Here is a 21,074-nt window from a genome sequence, read left to right as displayed (position 1 = left end):
TTTTTTTATGAGTTGGTGGTGGGCGTTGGTGGTGGCTCTGAAGTTGTTGTGGGCTTCTGTGAATTTGGTATTCCTCCAGGCCTTTTCACAGTGACGGCAAGTGCGTCTGGACTCTCGAAGTTCAGTGGTGAACCATCTAGCTTTCTTGGCGTGGGTGTTGTCGTTTTTCTTGAGGGGGGCTATGGTGTTGGCGCTGTCGGAGATCCATCTGTGCAGGGTTCCGGCTGCGGTGTTGGGGTCATCGTTTTCCACGATGGTTAGGTGGAGTTGCTGAGTGATGAGGTTAGCTGGTCGTCAGTGATTCTGGCCCAGTTTCTTCATGGGAGCAGGTGCTGGTGTTTGTGGATGGTGGGTGTTCTGAAGGTGAAGTGGACGCATCGATGGTCAATCCATGGGAGTTCGGTGGTGTGGCTGAAGGGGATGGAGTTTCCTGTTGTGAAGAGGGGTCAAGTGTGTGTCCTGCTGAGCGTGTGGGTTCGGTCACGCTCTGGCAGAGTCCAATGTTGTGGAGGTTGTCCAGGAGGGATGTGGTGCTGGAGCCAGTTGGTTGTCGAGGTGGAACTTGACGTCTCCCAGTAGGGTGTAGTTGGTAGACGCAATGGCATGCAGGGAGATGATGTCCATTATGGAGTTAGTGAAAAGTCCACAGGGTCCAGGGGGGCGGTAGATGAGGGTTCCTCAGAGGGTGGAGGTAATCGAAGCCATAGTTGAAGTAGTCATCCCCGCTACGCCGCAATTCATCCTTCTGAGAATCCTGTGTGATGTGGACCTTCTACACGCTCAACTACCGTTCTGGCACCTGGGATGTGCTGTGTACTAACATATTGGAAAGTCTTGTAGAGTGTTGTACAGTGGCGTGTCCTAGGATAGTGTGAAGCACAGTGTTGTACAGTGGAGTGTATGTGGATAGAGTGGAGGAGAGTCTCATGCAGTGGCATAGAGTGTAGAACAAGTTTGTAGAGTGGGGTTGCATAGAGTGCAGGAGAGTGACGTAGAGTGGAGTGGTGTAGAGTGGAGTGTGGAACTGTGGAGTAGAGTGCATTACGGTATAGTGGAGTAGAGTGAAGGGAAGTGAAGTCGAGTTGAGTTGCGTAGGATACAGTGAGGTTAATTGTCATACAGTGGAATGTTATGTTGTAGAGTAGAGTGGCATGGAGTGGAAAAGAGTGGTCTAGCGTAGTATACAGTGGAGTAAAGTCTCATAGAGTGGAGTGGTATGTGATACAGAGTGCCACAGAGTGGATTATAGTGTTATAGAGTGAAGTAGCGTGGAGTAGAGTGCGGTACAGTGTGGTAGAGTAGAATGGCATAGAGTGGAATAGAGTTAAGTGGCATAGAGCAGTGTAGAGTGGAGTAGTGTGTCATAGAGTTGAGTGCAGAAAAGAGGGTTGGAGTGGCATAGAGCGAGTTGCCTTGAGTGTCGCACAGTGCCATACAGTAAACTAGAGTGGTGTAGATTGGCATTGACAGGAGTACGTTTTTGTACAGTTGAGTGCTATAGAGTGCAGTATAGTGTGGAAAAGTGGAGGGGCGTAGACTATCGCTTAGTGGAGTACACTGTTGTTGAGCGGAATACAATGGAGTGGTGTGCAGTGGAGTTGGTTAGAGTGGAGTTGCGTACACTGTAATGGCGTAGAGTGAAGTGGCGTAGAGTGGGGTAGCATACACTGGAGTGGCATAGAGTGGAGTGGAGGAGAGTATCGTGGAGTGGAGTGGCGTAGGGAGGAGTAGCGTAAGGTGGAATAGTCTACACTGGAGTGGTATAGCTGGTGTCCATTTTACCACCTATGGAAATCATATCTTCCTTGCAAACCTGAAATATAGGCTTATTCAACATATCTTATTTAATTTCCAAACAACCAAAGGCTCTTGTGAGAGCCAACCTATATTATGTATAGTATAATTTAATATTGTGAACTATTTTTTTTCAATTTTACTGGTACCGCGGTACTTACTAGAAACGACTTAAAAATTATATATACACACATTAAATGGCATAACCCTACCTCAAGTACCATATGTGGGCTTTCTGAAGTCCACTTGCAGTACATTATTAAAAAGTCCCTCTCTATTTTGGATAATATACAGGACACAGCCAAACCACTGTTTCTAATTCAACGTGGCTGTCCATCCTTTGTGGACTATTCGCCAGTAGTCAATCATATTTTGTGATGTCATCCCTATGTACAGCGGTAGTACTGCAGTACTAGCGCGACAACAGATATCACTAAGTTGTTTTGCCTTATAACTTAACAACCACTAAACCAATTTAGTTGCCGTGTGAAAAAGGATCATCTACATAGTATAATGTACGCTACTGTGAAATTTCATTCAAATCCATACTGCCTTTTTGACACTACGTCCAATACAAAAAGTCAAAGCATTGAAGAATAGTTCTGGAAAGTTTCAGGGAGATTCGGCACCGGTTCAAAGTTATTAAGGGGCAACAATCTGAGGAATTCCTATCTCTTACATCCCTTAACTACAGAGTGTCACCTGCCACTCTGTAAAATATGTATAATGGAGGTTACGACAACTAAAGTCTTGATACATCCTACTATTCAACACCAAGATCCCTTATGGGCTTAATTCAGACGAAGATCTTTCTGTGCATTTAGGTATCTAGACAACCTTGTGATTAGCTCCCCAGATTTGAGATGTTTTTTAATTTATCCACGGAACCAGGGTTTATGAAATGAGAAAGGCAGACAAGATACTATGAAAACAAATGAAATGTGATGTTAACATTTTCTTGAGTCGTATGACTAACATAACAAACTGCTTTTGAAATTATTCATGTACTCAATTTATGAAAGTGACATTTGCACCTGCATGTTATGCATATAAAATACTGGCACTTGCCCGGTACCGCTGTGGGCATGGTTAATGACAACGGAATAATAGACGCATCAGCAAGTATAGTGTGCAAAGCCAAAATGTACTTACTGCTGAATTTTCAGCAAAGAAAATGTTTGAGAAGGGAAATACATCATGCACTTGCACCTTATTTTGTAAACAAATATAGTCTCTATCAGAACAGATAGGAACTGCAGTGGAAGGCTTCGAGGAATAATCATGTGTGTTAAACTCAAAAACTATGATTTAGAATTAACTTTGCGAAATAAACAAAATAAATCAAGTATGAATTAGAATTGTACAAGGGTATATGATGAAATATATGATCACCCGAAAATATTGTGAGTAAAATTGTGAACAAAGTCTGTTTTCATTGGTAATGAAAACACCACCCATGTGACCGCAGGTGTCCAAGGGTTTTTAAGTAACATTGATTGACAAACGCTTGATGTGTGACCAAGGCAGCTAGGCCGAAACGATTCACAGCGAAATGAAAATAAAGTGGTAGAAAGAAAACTATTGAAGTGTCGTACCTTTGTGTGGGGATCCGATTCTCACTGGAAGTTGGAAAGATCCCAAATGTCACTCCTGGCAAGGCTGGCAAAAATGGGCACGGACTCCACAATTTCCTCCTGCAGTGTTTAATTGTTTCAGCATGATTATGACGCGTTTCGGCCACCGGCTGTGGCCTTAATCACATACTACTACGCTCGCTACGAAGCAAAAGTATACACAGTCGGAGGAAACATGGTAGACATACTTCATATCATGTGATCGTCATTGTGAAGTGGCCCATAAAGACGGATCCAATATGCAAATCTGTTCTAAATATATATTACTAATAATGATGCTAGCTGTTCTATGAATAGTAACATAGTATAAATATAAAGAAATAATCTATTTACATAATATTATTTATATCGCTCTTTTAAGAACCAATGTGCAGTGTTCGCTAAGCATTAGAATTGGAGAACATTAGGAAGTACTAGTTACGATAATTAGAAAAAAACCTCTGAAAATATAAGAAACGTTATTCTATATGCATGAATGCATCTTGTCTCTAAAACATTTCTTGAATCAAAGCGGATAAAATTGTTATTTGGAAAATCTTATACTACATAAGTCTAAACACGTGTGTGTAACCTAACATTCTCACTGATTCTGTTATAAATGGTTGCTAGTGGGTTCAGCACATCGGTTCAGTGACAGTAATCATAACATTATTATTCATGAAAATAAATTAAATATAAATATTTAAAGCGCAAAGGTCATAATATGTGATTGGAACCAAGACCACAAGTCTAACAACAAGATTGCAAAACCAAATAAAGTGCTTATATGTACAAAGTGATCTGTGCTGTGCAAAACGTTAATTAAAATATCAATTTTGACCAAGACGGCTGATACTATACAAAATTGCTATTCACAAATATTACTGTATATATGACCGGTCATATTAATGCCACTGTCATCTGGCGATAGTTAGTCTTAACGTAAGGAAAAAAGGACGGAGAAGTTGATGTGTCTCGGGATAAAAGTGGAATCAAAGATGAATGACACTGTGGATATAAAACAAGGTTCATAGAAAGTTATGTCATTCTTTGCATTATTAAGACCGTTCTGTGTTTTAGAATCTAATTTCCAAAATATATATATTAAAAGCCACCTTTTGTCCACAAAAAAATGCACTCCTCACCAGGTAATTATCATCATGTATCTCAGCATCACAAAGTCGGCGTGTTCCATCTATCTATTATGTTATGCCCTTGTTCACGCTCGGCCCGCACTCATTTCTACTTAAGCCCCTGGGAGGTGGCGGTTCTGGGGCTGCGGGGGGCTGAGTGGCCCCCACACTAATTTCTATTTAAGCCTCAGGGAGGTGGCAGTCCCTGGACAGCCCCCTGCATTTTCATTTGTATACTTCAGTGTCTAGGTGAGGTGGCGGTCCCTGAGGCTGCGGGGGGCAGACGGGTGCCAGACGGGTCCCACACATTTGTGTAATTAAGTGCCCTGGAAAGGTGACAGTTATGCTCTGCACTGATTACACTTCAGAGGACCCTCCCTGCAGCAGACACAAAGGAACCTGACACCAGGCCTATCCTTGCCTTTGTCACCCTAAACAGTTTAGAGCCAAACCCAGGGGAAGTCGAAGAATTGACCAGAACCAGTTTGGGATTAGGCCTGGGACTGCCCCTGCACAAATGCTGAGCTGACACTAGGAATAAAAGTAGCACCCTCGGAAACTCTCATCAGAACACTCCTGGAAGATTCAGAAGAAGGACTGCCCTGCTATCTGAAGAAGGAAGACTTGACCTGCTTGCCTTGAACCTAGGATCCCCTGAAGGGGTTCCAAGCTCAGTTTGCTGACCTCCTATTTCAGCTACAGTGACACGACAAACTTCCAGAGGCCTTCCTTGCAAATATCCAGCTGACCAGCACCAACTGGAACATCCTGGACCTGCCTAAGCCCTGCTGCTGGCCTCTGCTAGAGTGAGTCTTGATCCCCAACCAGGTCCTGTAACCTTGGCTGGCATCAGAGTGTACTCATCCTGCCCCTAAACCAAGTGAAAGGTGAAAATCGAGATGTTTGGAGCCCTTCACAACTCTGAGCAGGCTCCTCGCGCCAGCAACGGTCACTGCATCTCTCGCTAACTCAATGTTCATTTGGCCAACTGCTCTTCACGCCAACTATTGACCGCCCACACCTCCTGCCAATGCAAAGCTCCACTGCTGACTGCTCCTTGCACTGACAGCGATCTCCTCACAGCCCCTGCCAACTTGAAGCTCCTGCTGAGGCTCCTCACATGGACTTGGACTTTGAGAAAGTAGGACCTCCACTGGGACAAACCTGGTCTCTGTATCTGACCCGCACAACTTTTCCGTCAGGCTGAACTTGTGACTTTGACCCAGTCCAACCGACCAGATTCCTGCAAGTGGCACTTTGTGCTTTTTGGTGCTATTTTCACCTAAAACTTTAAAAAGTCTTAACAGTTAATGTAATTTTATTTAATACATTTTACCCTTTTGTTCTAAATTGGTTTGGGATTTTTCATGTGTTGTGTTTTCACTTTATTACTTTTTGAGTGATGTATAAATACTCCGCACATAGTGTCTAAGTTAAGCCTGGCTGTTTTTGTGCTAAGCTACCCAAGGGTTTAGCATAGGTTTATGTAAGGACTTTTAAGGTTAACTCTGACAAGGATTGTGTTAGATATTCAAATGGTATTCAGAAACACAACGGTTCTCATAGGCATCTTTAATTATTACATTATAAGTTTATAAGTTTAGACCGCAACAGTGGCTGTAACCATTTAATATTAAAAAGACCATCAATTGGCCAATCCTCATTGATTCTAATCTTGCAATATGTGTTGTTCCAGGATGTCCCTGTATCAGTTTGCCCTGATGAGACCCTACATCCAACATCTAACAATTGTTTCCAGCCACTTTTGGGGTCCAAACTGATAATTTAATATTGATGCCTATGAAAACCGTTGTGTTTCTGAATATGCTGTATACGTAGGTACCCATGGGAGTAAGGGTAACGCTTGTATGGTATTGATATTTGAGTGGGGCTACCGACCCCCTCCACTATTAACCCAATTTCTTACATTGGTTTTCAGTGGTGGGATCCAGTACTTGGTGATTTGTGTAAAAAAAACTTAAAATAATCTGACATCAGTATTGATAATCCTTGATTTTAATTTTCCATTTTAACTTTTTCCAAATTCAATTCCTGCCCCATTTGTGCACCTGTGATAGTTTGCAAGGGTGGAGCTGGATCTTAACATTGAAGGCTACACTACGGCAGAGCTGAAAAGGTTGTGCAGGGAGAGGGGGGTGAAGCCACTCGAAACTTCACCTGAAAGTGGAGTACCAGATAGTTCTCCAAGCCTGGGAGGAGGTGCACTTGCTACAGGCTGCAATACAGGAGCAAGATGATGATGATGAGGAGGAGGGTGAAATGGAAGAGGAATATGAAATGACTTGGTAGTGTCCCCAGAATTAGAAGGAGAGGAGGACACCCCTGCAATGGCCTAAGCGCCAGAGGAAAGAGGAAGAGGAAAGCCAACAGAAGCCAGGTCCCCAGCTGTATCTATGGCTGGATACCAGACCGGCCTGACCCCAACAGGTTTGGAGGAAAGGCAGGCTGAGAGAGAATTACAGTTACAGATGGCAAATTGAAGCTAGCAGAGAAAAGGGCTGAGGCTGAAAAGGGCTTAGAGGAAAGAAGCTAGCCGTCTGGACTACGGCAACTCCCTCTACGCCGGAACCACCGCCAAACTCCAGAAGAGCCTCCAGCGGATCCAGAACACCTCAGCACGACTCATCCTGGACATCCCCCGCCGCAGCCACATCTCCGGACACCTGAGAGACCTGCACTGGCTCCCGGTCAACAAGAGAATCACCTTCCGGCTCCTCACCCACGCACACAAAGCCTTACACAACCAAGGTCCAGGATACCTCAACAGCCGCCTCAACTTCTACGCTCCCACGCGCCAGCTTCGATCGACCAGCCACGCCCTCGCCGCCGTCCCCTGCATCCGAAGAGCCACCACAGGAGGAAGGTCCTTCTCCTACCTGGCCGCCAAGACTTGGAACTCCCTTCCGACCCACCTCCGCCTGACCCAGGACCACCTCGCCTTCAGGAAGCAGCTCAAGACCTGGCTATTCGAGCAGTAGCGGACCCCCCCCCCCCCCCAGCGCCTTGAGACCCTCCGGGTGAGTAGTGCGCTATACAAATGCTCTGATTGATTGATTGATTGAGCCTTGGAGGAGAAGGAGATACTGATGGCTCATTAAAGGAGTGTCTGAGAACTGGACTTGAAAGTAATTAAGCTCCCAGAATCCAGTGCAAATCGTGGCAGTAAACAATTTAGTGTCCACAGGAGATAAAAGAGTCCACATCCCCAAAGGCCTGATACCTAGCTTTGAGGTGGGAGATGATATTGATAAGTGGTTTGCAGCAAATGAGGTAGCCCTGTGAATGGGTAGGGTGCTAGTTGTTAGGCGGGATACCCTCTTGGCTAGAGAGGCGGCTGACCAGACAAAATATGCTCCATGAAAGCAGCCTTTATCATAAACTTTGGTCTTACCTTAGGGGAATACCGCTTAAGGTTCAGGAACAATCACAAACTGTCTCACCAGTCTTGAGTATTCTTCATGGATATTTCCATTAAGGCACTGAGTGATTGGTTGAAGGGCTGCAAAGTGAGAGGTCATTCTCAGTACTTACTTTACAGAGTTGTGCCAACATCTTACTGCCTCCCAGCTCACTACACCTTGGGAGTTTACGATGGAAGCAGACCTCTGGATTAGCACCATGGTCCACAAGAAGCTACCTGGGAGTAACTAACAGATGGGTGGTTCTTGCTGCCGCTCCCCCCCCCCGCCCCTCCTCCCAGCAGAGTGCGGGTGAGGTCCAGAGTTATACATGTCCCAAAAAGGGCCTCAAACCAGTGATGGGGAGCAGGATCCCAAAACCCCATCTGAGTATGGGGGAAGGTTATGATGGGCAGAGGCCCATGGCATTTTTTTTTCATGCCTAGGTGCTTTGAATGCTCACATTTGGGGAACGAACTAGCAAAGGGACCCTGTTTGTACCAAGAGATCAATCACTGGTATCCCTTAGATGGGAGGTGGACTTAGAGGGTACGTTTGCGATCCTTGAGGGTGGGAGTTGCACTTCCACCAGATCACAGTGAATGGGATCCCTGCCACTGCTCTGAGAGAGACCTGTGCCAGCCAGCCCATACCGGTGGAAAGACACCTACCTGCCAGGACAGGTGTGTAGGAGAACCCAGACCCATGTTTCAGGAATGTGTTCACCCTATGGCCCTGGTATCCCTGAAATGGGGTGTGTACGTGGTCCAGAGGAAGGTCATAGTTAGTTCCCAGATGCCAATCGACTACATCCAGCTGGGTGGGGTGGTCGCCCAGGGTGCCCTGAAAGTTCAGGGCATCTGATGACACCACTGCCACACAGATAGTTTGAAGGTTGAGACGGAGAGCAAGGGGTAGACGGTGGAGACCATCCACACTGGGTGGTCCAGTGGATCAGCGATTGTCAGCTCTGACAGAAGAGCACCGCAAGACTGCCCTGATAAGGTCTCTTGTGACCTGGAGGTGTAATGTTGTACGCACCTCCAGACATATCTCATGAGAAACATTTGTTCTGGATATTGGTGATGAGATAGGCCGGGTGTCTCCAGCCAGTTGATCGTGAGCTACCAGTAGCTCGTAGACACCTTCAGAGTAGCTCGTAGCCTTGAGTTCATATTCAAATAAGCTCAGGCTCACATTTTTTTTAAAGTAAAGTAAAGGGAAGGCTGTGTTTATTTTACATTATTATCTCCAGGCTGCAGATAGCAGAGCCTGATAATGAGCAGTGCTCAGTCAGATTCATGACACAGGCTAGGGCACAGAGGTGAAGAACTGACATACTAAGGTATTTAACTCTTAAATAAAAGTCCTTGTAAACTCAGTATTAGATCACGAGAACAAAATGTTTTTTTTCCAAATGCTTTTAAATTGGAGAAAATTTAAATGAGAATGTACCTTAAGCCTTCATTTTAATTTTCTATCATTTCAAATTGTCGCATTTACAAACAGCAGGTCTCTTGACCCCAGTGGTCAGTAGACACTGTGCCACATTTCTAAATGAAAAAACGGTATATATCTTTTTTTTAATAGGAGAAATTTTAAGTGAAGAAAAATATTCCTATGAAACATTAAATCTTAATGTTTTTCTGCACTTTTTCATTTAAGCCAATTACGTTTTAGAGGCCGATTACGATGCAGTTCGTAAAGGCTCCAACCTGTTCGGTTTCCTTTCTGACCGCCTCATTACGATCGAGGTGATGGAAAGGAAACCAGCTGGTCATTCCAGCTTCCGATGGACTCGGAGAGCCAGTCCGTTATTTGGAATCTGGCCTGTAATCTCTAGGGCGGACCTTTCCGCCCTTGAGATTATGATGGTGGTTGCCGACATGGTTTCCATGCCGGCCTGTTGGACATGGAAACAATGTCAAAAGCTTCTTTGGATGTCCCCAGCAGGACCCCCTTGGGTGCACGGCCTCCGGTTTGAGGCTGAGGGGGCACTTATGGTGCCCCCCTGTTGATCCCTGCACCTTATGGCTGGGACCTTGAGGTGCCTGCCTCCGGGTGCAGAGATGAACCCCACCTCCCGTTTCACTGTGGGAGCATGCAATATGGCCGGTTTATGGCCGTAATACTTGCTGCCATAGTAAAATGTAGGAATGCGGCCAAACAGTGTTCGGTCGCATCCTAATAAGGCGGTCGGACCAGCAACCGGTTGTCGGTGGGTCTTATGACCGATGCGGTGTCGAGCGGAAGTGATTCTGCCCGACATCGTAATGACCTCCTTCATGTTTTATGAAGCATTTTTCTTCACTTAAATTCCTGCGATTTAAACAAATGGCTGCATATTTTTCTGTTACAAATTTGGCACTGGGAGCAAGTTGCCTGCTATTTTTAAATATGACACTTGAAATTGGAAGAACATTGAAATGATGAGTTTTATGGAATCCATATAAACAGAAAGTTTAGATTTTAAGTTTTAAGTATACGTTTAACTTTCTCTCATTTCAAAGTGTTACCTATACACACAGTAGTCATCTTGCTCCCAGGGGCTGGTAGTCACTGTCTCATATTTATAACTGAAAAATACAGCTATTGTCCTAAATGGGAGAAATTTTAAGTGCAGAAAAATGTTCTATATTATGGACATTTTTGCAGGACATTTTTCCGCACTACAAATATTTCTCATTTAAAGAAAATAGTTGTATGTTTGAGTTATAGATATAACAGAGCTACATATGGTAAAAGATATGTCCTGTGCCACTAGTACATACGACTCAGGTTCTCAGTCACCCATACACTTATATTCCATTCTTACGCACACATCTTCATACATACCCAAACACAATTATCTCACTGACGCACATGCTGCCCTGTCACAGTGGCCCAAGCCCAAGTATTTTGTTCAAACCATAGTATCTGCATCCAGATGGATATTACGCTTAGTCAATGAAGCTGTGCTTGGGGGTGTCTGATAACAATCGGCAAGTTGCTTAGCTTTCATTAGCTCACGATGATTTTCACCAATTAGAAGTAGCTCCCACTACAGAAAAGGTTGAAGATAGCTGACTAACAAGGCTAAAGAATTGGCAGATGCATTTGTGTTTTCTTGTACTTGTTCAGCAGTAGCGGTGCTTTCATTCCTTTTCAATTAGAATAAAAAAGCTATTGAGTACAGACAAATGGAATGTTGTTGGGATCTGGTCTTTTCACCAGAATTCATTGAATTGGCAGACCCCCTTCATGTGCCCCTTCTCTTTCATAGGGAAGCTTTTTACTCTTCTCCGCTTCCCTCCCCTTCACTGGCTTCTCCCAAAGGATCGCTCAGTTGGGCCTTGTTAAATCTTTGGTACTAGAGCAGTGACATTTTTGCCCTTACTAACTGGTTATTGTAAGATGGAGCTTTTGCACTGGTCATTTGGTGCAAATGTCTCTTTCTCACTTGTGAGGTGCAGAAAATATTGATGGGAAAGTACATCAGCACCAGCCAATGAAATCTCTTCAATTAGGAATTATTGGTGCAGAATGGATCCAAAAGTGGTATAATCTGCTTAAAGTATCTCAATGCCACCAAGGTTTCCTTTCACAAATCAGTACATTCCAGGATTTGTAGTCTTCTATTGCTACTCTTGCCACAGTTGACAAGTGATCTGGCAACCCTACATCTCCTCCATCGCCTAGCGAGTGAACATAGAGTCCAGTGACTGAAGTGGATGTTTAATTTTTCGTTCTTTACCTCACTGTTTTTTTTTAGGAATCTACCTTGGCTCATGTTGAACTGCCCAACACAGTGGAGACCGTTGAAGCTGCCATCAAAAAGCACAAGAATTTTCTCACCACAATGGAGCTGAATAAACAGAAAATCAACTTGGCGATTGACGCTGGTGAGAGTCTCATTCGGCTGGGAAACGTCTACTCAGACAGGGTGCTGGAGCGGATTAAAATTATAAAAAAAAGGTTGGTCCCGTTTGTTACTGTCTATATATGAAGTTTCTTTTTTATATTAAAATTGTGTTATTTATGAATAATAAGTGTAGCAGTTGTATTTTCCAATAATTTGAGGGAAATGTACCGTGCCATAATCAAATCAACTTAATTGGTTTTTTTTTATCCATGGTTGTATCCCTCACTTGAAAAATGATTTGTGGGAGGATGGAAGGGATGAAGCAAATGGGTAATAAAGGCTTGATTTAGAAAAGTCAGAACCACTAGTCATTTTCTGGACAAAAAAAATATATTTAAAAAAAATAATCACATTAAAACTACAAATGTCCCCATCGAATTCGCATCTAAGCATAAATATAGAAAGTTCAGCAGCATGACATACTTTTTAAGATATCTCAGTGTATGTTTCTTATAAGCTCTACTTGTTGACTGTTCAATTCTTCTCATTCAATATATGTATGTTGTAGGGACAAGAATGGGTCTGGGGTAAGGGGAAACAGAGTCGGATAGAACAGTATCAGAAACTGACAAGATACCCCAGCCTATTAAAAAATCCAAAGGAACACCTCAGCCATTCTTGACGGAATACCTCAGAGCATGCTTTCAGACCAACAGGGCTCCCATGCATGACTGTTATCCCCACTTTGAATCTCCTCTTCAAGTACAGTACTTTTCCTCTTTTCAAGCGTCACTCATTTTTTCGGACCAGGACTTTTTTTTATTGAAGAAACATAAACCCTGAGCAAGAGAGAGAGACAAATTGGTAATAAGGTGTAAGAGAAAGATAGGAAAACCGCGATAAAGGGACAACGCTGGGAGAGAAACAAACCAGCAAGAGTGAGATATAGAGATAGGAAGCTCAGGGTGGTGGCAGAAAGAGGCATGAAGTGGAATGAAAACTAATATTCATCTACCCTGGCATTCAGCACTGCGGAGGGGTGCTCCTTAGAACACCTTTGAGCCCCTGCACTTATTTTTTCTTTTTTACGTTCATTTCTATTTACCACAGTGCCATCTGTTTCTTGTAGTATTAAAAATTCTCCTTCGGCCAGATTGACCACCTTTGCTCCTTTACCGTGTGAAGGAAGTGCACAGGATCCGTGTTTCGTTTATGGAGATCTCTGTGTTTCTTGATGGGACTCTGATGCCGGGTCCCAATTATCTCAGCGACTGTCAAAATCATGCCAAATATTTATACAACCTAAGGGACTCCTGGGATCACTCTTGTCAATTGGTTGGGATCAAGGGTCCAGTGATTGTGTTTTGGGTGTACGAGTGAACATTTCCAAAGCTTCTCTGCTAAGGTTTGATAAAAAAAGAACACTAATTTGGCCACCACTTGTACAACGCACTGGCACACCAGATATCGGGTTAGTGAGTGTATAGATTTGTGGTGCCGCCATAAATAATTCTCATCCCGTTATGTGTTTTTGAAGGAACTGCCCATTATCACTCTGCATGTCCGCTAGCTTGCTGCAGTTGTTGGCACCATCAACTCGGCTTCAGCTCAGTGAGCTTGCCCTTCCAGTGTTCACAGGAGCTAAGACCGAGTTAAGCAATGGCTCGCCGGTAATTGCTTACGTCACACCATCTTGAGCTCCCAGAACCTTCACCATCATAATGGTGCCATGGGTACCCCCATAAAGCAAACTGCTAATGTGGGAGGGAGTATGCCACCACAAACTTCAGCCTCACTAGCCCCTCCCGACATGACATGGTAGTGACCTTCCTCCCCCTCAGAGTAGCTGTTGATTGGGTCATAGGCTTATGGATTTTCCACCTGCTCAGGGAGTACATTAGGACACCTTAAAAGAGAAGTCAAATCCAAGTGCCCTAGTGACAAGCCACCCCCAAAAAGGTATTTTCAAGAAAACAATGTTTTTTGGGTATAATTTGATGTACACTCCTATATTATTTGACTCTCAACAGATTTGCAAACGGAACTAAGTGTTTTTAGAGTATGAATTCCATTGCACAAAGAAAACACAGATATAGCTAGCCAAAAAATTAACCTGTGATCAACTCAAGTGAAGATTATGCCCAAAAAGGATATCTGCACAGCGCTTTAAGGTGAAAAAAACATTCTAGAGTGTACGTTTTACAAGTAAAGCAAACATAGTAGTCGATGTTCATTATTGGCTAGAAAAGTCCATATTTCCCATTTATTCACGTGTCCATTGAGGTCCCAGACTAATGGCCAACAGTCCATGAATCATCACCAGGACAGGGATGTGTGAACATCTATGCAGAATGCATGTTTGAAAAGTGGGGAACATATATGGGAGATTAAAAATGTGTGTAAAAAAGACAGTTAGTGGATTGATGTCCAGAGGTGATATGCGGTTGCAAAGCCTGCGACCAAAGAACACCTGTGTACAAAGTACCACTTTCCGAATCGCAAATAGGAGAGCGCGTAAATGGATTGCTCACGTCATATGTCAGTCACTAAGAGGTGCGTCAGTAGTTTGTGACCGCAGTTGCAAACTATTGATCTGTCACTAAAGCCTGATCTGTTACTAATGCAACCTTTGATCCACTGAATGGTAAGTGATTTGCAGTTGGGAAACTTTCCCTATGGCAGAGTTTCACCATTTTTAATCAAGACTACTGCTCTCAGGAGGGGCAGCCAGTGGTTTGGGGGACCACTGTAAGCACCCCATGTAATTTTGATCAAGAACACTTTCGTTTTACCAGCAGAACGTGTGCTCTTAGGAGACACCGGGTGTTTTTTTGTAAACGTTTTCATCCTAGTAATGCAAAGGCAGAGACAAAGACCTGCTGAAGGCCCTCCATTTGCCCATTGCTTGAGTTGCAGAAAGTTTGCAAAGCATCTCCTGCTTAGTTAATATTTATTGGGTGAGAGATCTTGCAACATCCCATGAAACTGTATTTTGCAATGCGACTGATTAGGGCATTAGTTAAATTACAAAAGAAAGGCCAGGTTTTAATAGGTGTGCAAAACACCGCCTGCATTGCAACCTGCCCTTTAGTACATCGGCCTCTGGTTCACTAGTTTTATTGTCAATGGTATAACATACTTATTTTCTTAAAAGGTAGGTCATTGCATCGGCACTTTTCATGAAATAGGTTTGCAAGCTTCTTCATCGATGTATGTAACATTTCCAAAATGTGACACCATTTAACAATTCAATTCAAATCACTTTCTTTCGAACACAAATGTGACCACAAAAGCACACATAAAAGAAAAAAATATATATCCATCACTCTCGATAATATAAAAGAGAGTTAAAAACTGTTTGGTAAAACGCCAACAACAAGCAATACTTCACAATTGCATGAATTCATTCATAAGACAAAAACAATAAATTACACACAAAATGTTACCTTGCGTAACGGGTCAAAACATTTATAGTGCAGAACATCGTGCCAAAATCACAAAATTGGTTCAATTATGTGTGCGTAATTTCTATCATAAGATAAGGTCTTTCTATTAAAACTTTAATGGTTTCCTTCTACTAATTTCACATTTAAGGAAAGAACAAATGTTGACACAGTTAGAGGGGGAGTTAAGTTTTTTCAAGTACACAAGAGCTAATCTCGTGGTTCTAATCCCTTGCTTTCGTATAATCAGAATTAAGAACCTTTTTGTGAGATAAGTGAAAAATGTACAAAAGAAAGTGAAATGCTACAAGGTTCTTGGGGAGGACTCGTCAGATCAGCATTTCAGGACTATTGAGGCCAAATTGGCCAAGGGGGAAACCAAGGAGCGACCTCGCAGATCCTAACCTAAACTTATTGAGCAGTAGCCTGTGCCAAGAACTATCAATCCATTCTAGGTAAGGTTCCAGGGATGGAGAAGTATGAATCCCTGCATACTCTTTGACGGACTTTTTTTTGTATTTATGATCCTCCCTAAGGGCTCTCGACCCTTCCATAAATGCGGATTTGAACCATGAAATATCTGCTTTTCGAATGGTGGAATTTATTCAGTTTAAATTTTCATGCACCTCACATGCAAGGCAATGATTAATAATTTCTCTGTTCAACGAGGCATGTGGATTCGCCTATGTGAAACACCACAGGATCAAGGGAGCCAACTTGACAGTATCCTCAGTGTACTCCATCACAAGCTCCTTGTGTAAAATGTAGGTAGAGTGTATGGGTGGAACACCCAGGAGTCGCTCCATTGAAGCGGGCATGTATTAGGTAAGGACCAGAAGGCACTTCCTCATAAAGACTTCTAGGATAGGGCTACAAGTTTTTTCCCAATGCTTTTGGCCAGGTTAAAAATATTGCCCACAGTGCATAAAAATATCTGACTTACTTTGGCTATACATAGACCCCAGTTACTCCTGTCAATTATAACTACTCCCAAGTCTGAAAACTCCTCAGTCTGAGCGACAGGCTGACTGTGCAAGTAGATATCCCACATTTTGTAATGTCTAGGCTTGCACACCATAATAAAAGTCTCCGTCTTAGTTGGCGACCAGTCCCAGTGTCCCCATGAGAGATACAAATTCCTGGAACAAAACATAAAGACCAATGTGGGTTCTGTGTAGAAAAAACGCATCATCTGCATACAGTAGAACTGGGACCTTTTTCCTACCAATTGAGGGGGCATCTTACTGTGTTTGAAAGGACTGCGCCAAGGCCATCAATGTACAAAAAAAACACAATTGGAGCCAGGACACTGCCCTCTCCCTAGCATAAATCTATTAGTCCATTCCCCTGAGGGGCCAAATCTCACTGACGCTGACAAATGATAATGGAGGGCTCTCAAGAACTGCACTACATTATATTAATATTTATTAGGTTTACAATGCGACTGATTAGTGCATTAGTCGCTACAGGAAACAAGGGCTGGGTTGTAATAGGTGTGCAAAAACACTGAGGGCCAGATGTAGGTAAATACCATTTACCGATTCTAAAATACCGAATTTTACCGATTCGGTATTTTAGAATGGGTAAATGGTATGTAGGTATTAATTTGGTAATTTTTACCGAATCTGTAAAATTCGGTAAATACCGATTCGGTATTCACCGAATCGGTATTCCCCATTCATTCCTTTGAGCTGTCATAAGTGATGTCATGAGTGATGTCACTGACCATGTCATGCGTGATGTAATATGTGACGTCTTCAGCAGTGCTTTGCGGGCGCGCAAGTTATAGTTGAACTAACTATAACGGGGGAATTTTAATGGTTTTGTACGAGTGAAATATCCAACTAACTATAACGCCCCTGAAACTTATGTTTTTTTTAGTGAATTTCTAAGGTTTTTTAAATGCTAATGCCTAACTCTAACGTGCCTGAAACCTATGGTTTTCCCAGTGAATTTCAAAGATTTTTTAAATGCTAATTTGTAATTATAAAGTGCCTGAAACCTATGTTTTTTCAGTTAATTTCTAAGGTTTTTAAATGCTAGTTTCTAACTATGCCTACAGAGGTAGGACATGTGAAGAAAGAAGAAAAAAACACACAGAAAGAAGAAAAAGATATGCAGAAAGAAGCTACAGAAGTCCTCAAAGACGAAGAAAAGTGCAGGAAGAAGGAAGACGTGCAGAAGAATAAACAGAGGAGCATAAAGAGGCCTTGAAGCAAAATCATCCTGTACCCTCAACTTTTTCAGATGGGTACTGGTGGTAACTGACTCTGACTAACCAGTCCTAGAGCCAGTGCTATGCTAAAAGACACTTAGAATACAGTTAAAAAACCTACATACACTAGGGAACACCATGCGTTGGGGTACCCCAGTGATTACCATGGCCTCCTCTGTAAGGCCCTAGTACATAATAGGGCAGGGGGATTAGAATAACCTTTTAACTGGGGAAGGGAGGGGGGGCTGAGCTGACGTGTGCAAACACGCCCTGTGGCCATTTTAATTTGGTGGATAAAGTCCCCTTGAATCCTGAGTGTCCCTTGGGTATAACTATCCCACCAGGTATCTCCAGTTAGCGCCACAGAACTACGATGCAGAGAGGTGTAAAAATGGGCACGGCCCGGACCACCTCTCTGAAATGCAGCGCAGTGACGTTTACTGGAAACACCTGGTGGACCAATTGGCCCCCAGTGGCCCTTAGGATTGAAGGGGAATTATTTCCCCAACTTAAAATGCACCACAGGGCGTATTTGCACATGTCACCTCGGCCCGCTCCCTCCCTTCACCACTGTGTAAACATGCCCTGTGGCCGTTTTAAGTTGGGCGATTAAGTCCCCTTGAATCCTGAGAGTACCTAGGCTCCAACTAGCCCACAATGTACCTTCAGTAAGCTCCACAGGGCTGCATTGCAGAGAGGTGTAAAAAGGGGCTTGGTCTCAGAACACCTCTCGCAACGCAGCTCCCTGGCGCATATTGGATGTTCCTGGTGGGCTAGTTGGCCCCCAGGGACCCCCAGTATTCAAGGGGGATTAGTTCCTCATCTGCAAACGCGCCAGGGGGCGCGATTGCAGAGTGGTGCAGGGAGGGGGCGGGCCTCTGGCGCGATGTTGGTCTTCTTTAATTTATTTTATTTTAAGAAGGTGGGCTGTGTGCCCCCCTTCTTTTCCTAATATTTTGGCCCTGGGTACCCCATCTTCCAGGGCCTGACCCCTTTTTTTTTATATATATACATTTGGAAGGGGGCCGGGTGGCCCCCTACCGAGGCCATAATTGCCCCGGGGACCCCATCCCCCCGTGCCGGCCTTTCCTTTTTTTTAACTAAGTAATTAATTTTTTTTATTGGGGAGGGGGCCGCGTCCGCTCCACTTATAGCCCCGGGGACCCCATCCCCCGGGGCTGGCCCTCTCCGTTGGTCCCCAATCCCCCCACAGTCCCGCCGACTCCCCGCGTCCTGCTGGAGCCGGCATTGCTTTTCCACATGGAGAGCTGATAAGATGCATCTCCTCGTGTGGAAAAGCAATCTGCTTTGGTATTTGGAAGAGAGATTAGGTTTCCTGCTCTCTCTTCCAAATACCAAAGCAGAAGTTGCTGTGCAAGGCGGGAGCCACAAGGCTCCCGCCCTGCCATAGCAAACTGCAGTGTCCCGGGGATCGGCACCCCGAGACACTGCAGGAGCCAGCCCTGGGGGGTGGCGGTCCCCAGGGCCATAACAGGGCTCCAGAAGGGGGCCACGCGGCCCCCCTCCCAACATTGCAAAAACCCCGGAAGGTGGTGGTCCCCGGGGCTGGGGGGTCCGTCACAGACCCCCCAATTTTAATATTTAGAGCCCCGGTGAGGTGGCGGTCCCCGGGGCTTGTGGGGGGGCCTTTGAGCCCCCCCCCCCCCCCCCCCCCCATGTATGTTACAAGCCCTGGGGATGGCGGTCCCCGGGGCTGGGGGGGTGTGAGCCCCCCTGCAAATTTAATCAGAAAGCCCCGGGTGGTGGCAGTCCCTAGGGCTTGGGGGGGCCTTTTAGCCCCCAAACCATTTATCTTAGAAGCCCTGGGGGTGGCGGTCCCCAGGACTGGGGGGGCTGTGAGCCCCCCCCACACACATATTTGTAAAAAAGCCCCAGGGCCTTTGGGGTCCTTGTGGGACCCCCTGAGAAGGCCTAGGGGGTCAGTGTGTTTCTCCCCTGCCCCCTTTTTATGTTTTGCGCGTTTTTTTCTGTTTTATTGTGCCTCTGTAGAACCGAGACACATGAAGGCTGCCAACACTTCCTGGTTTGGAGTGTTGACAGGCAATTAGCATGAAGCTTGTGATTGGGAGGGTGCGCGGATCCTGCGCGGCCATAGATATCATAACTTTTTTAATTTTGATTTTCTCAGCTACTACTGAACGGATGACAAACCATATATAGTGCGCCACACTGCACATATATGGCAGCAGTACGTTGAGGTAGTATTGAGGCATAACTCTTTTCATTGGGAACTCCCTAAATTGGCACTGGTTCGACAAATGATGAACCATATGTCCTTCCACGTGTGGCAGGAGGGTGGGTGCGCATTGCTAGGTGACTTATATCTGAACAAGGTTGTGAGAATTTTACACTGGGTCAGGGCCAATACTTACATTATGCAGGGCTGACTGACCGCCAGGTACCCAGCTGCCCCACCGACCATATGTACATTGTAAATACTACTCTCATGTGGCGCGGGTAGACACTTGATTACCCACCTGTATACGGCTATGAGATGGGACTCAACCGGCCACCGCTCAGAGCGCGTGCTGCATGGGACAGGGACCTTTAACCCCTTCAGCGCGCATGACAAAGCCAGCTCGTCATGGGCGTTACCTGCGCTACGCGCATGACGAGCTGGCTTTGTCACGTAACGCGCGATTTTCAAAATCGCAGCGGGAAAACCGCTAGCGCGCATGCGGTTAATTTTTAAAAATGCATCGAGAGGTCATATTAGTCATGAAGTGCACTTGAGTGAAAAACTCTATTGCCTAAGCATAGTTTTAAAAACAGAAAAAACAAAATAGCAGGCAGGACTCCGTGTCTGCATGCAACAGATTTGGTCTAGATACTAGCAGTGGTCTCTCTCTCTCTCTCTCTCTCTCTCTCTCCCTCTCTCTCTCTCTCTCTCTCGTGCATTTTAGGACAAGGTGAACTCAAAATCTGATCATAAAATACTCGACCCCCTCTTCCTAAAGCCTATTAGTGACCACAATATGTATTCACTGACCTATCTAGGTTCATAACCAATGTCTTTGACAACTTTGAGTTTAAACCTATAACCACAAGTTCCGTAATTCCTAAATTCTGCTGACAAGAAGGCATATTTTAGCATGAAGTGCACCTTCCTGTAGGAACTGAGAGACCGATTCAGTGTACCTAAAGAGTCATGGACAAGTCGAGTGGCATTATTTGTGCTCCGGGATAATCAATTCAAGAGCACACTAGTTGCGGTTACCGAGTCTCAGTCTGTTATAAGATGTACGCGAAGGAATCAGCATAAGTTATTATTAATTAATATTAAGGTAGGCATTAACCTCATAACTGGATGGAGGGAAGTTAACTTTTTTTGGGCTGAAGGGTTTTCAACGTTTAAGTTATAAGGAAGAAGTTTTGGTTTTGGTTGGAAGACACATTAGGATGCGGGGTGATACTGAGGTCTAAGATAGAGAATGGCTGCATTATGTAGTAGATCCAGGGGGTGGAGAGTATGCTGATGGGGTCAATGCTCATTTCCTAAAGGTAATGACTCAAAATGAATGTCTTTGATGTGGGAAGTGGAGGAAGTGAAGAAGGGGTCTTCAGATTATTAGATATTTCTTATTCTGAAGTGGGG

At 44.4% G+C, this 21,074-nt stretch overlaps 1 protein-coding gene across 1 annotated transcript in view; it reads left to right on the top strand.

Moving 5' to 3' along the window:
* Positions 1 to 21,074, top strand: part of SPTBN4 (spectrin beta, non-erythrocytic 4) — a 1,415,585-nt gene that overhangs the window by 380,841 nt on the left and 1,013,670 nt on the right. Inside the window, 1 exon segment of the mRNA XM_078660647.1 lies at positions 11,711 to 11,913. Coding sequence (XP_078516773.1) covers positions 11,711 to 11,913 — 203 coding nt within the window.

This window comes from Lissotriton helveticus, chromosome 9 (genome assembly GCF_964261635.1).
Source record: "Lissotriton helveticus chromosome 9, aLisHel1.1, whole genome shotgun sequence".
Classification (NCBI taxonomy): Eukaryota; Metazoa; Chordata; class Amphibia; order Caudata; family Salamandridae; genus Lissotriton; species Lissotriton helveticus.
Note: the sequence above shows the minus strand (reverse complement) of the source record. Positions and strands in the feature narration are given on the sequence as shown.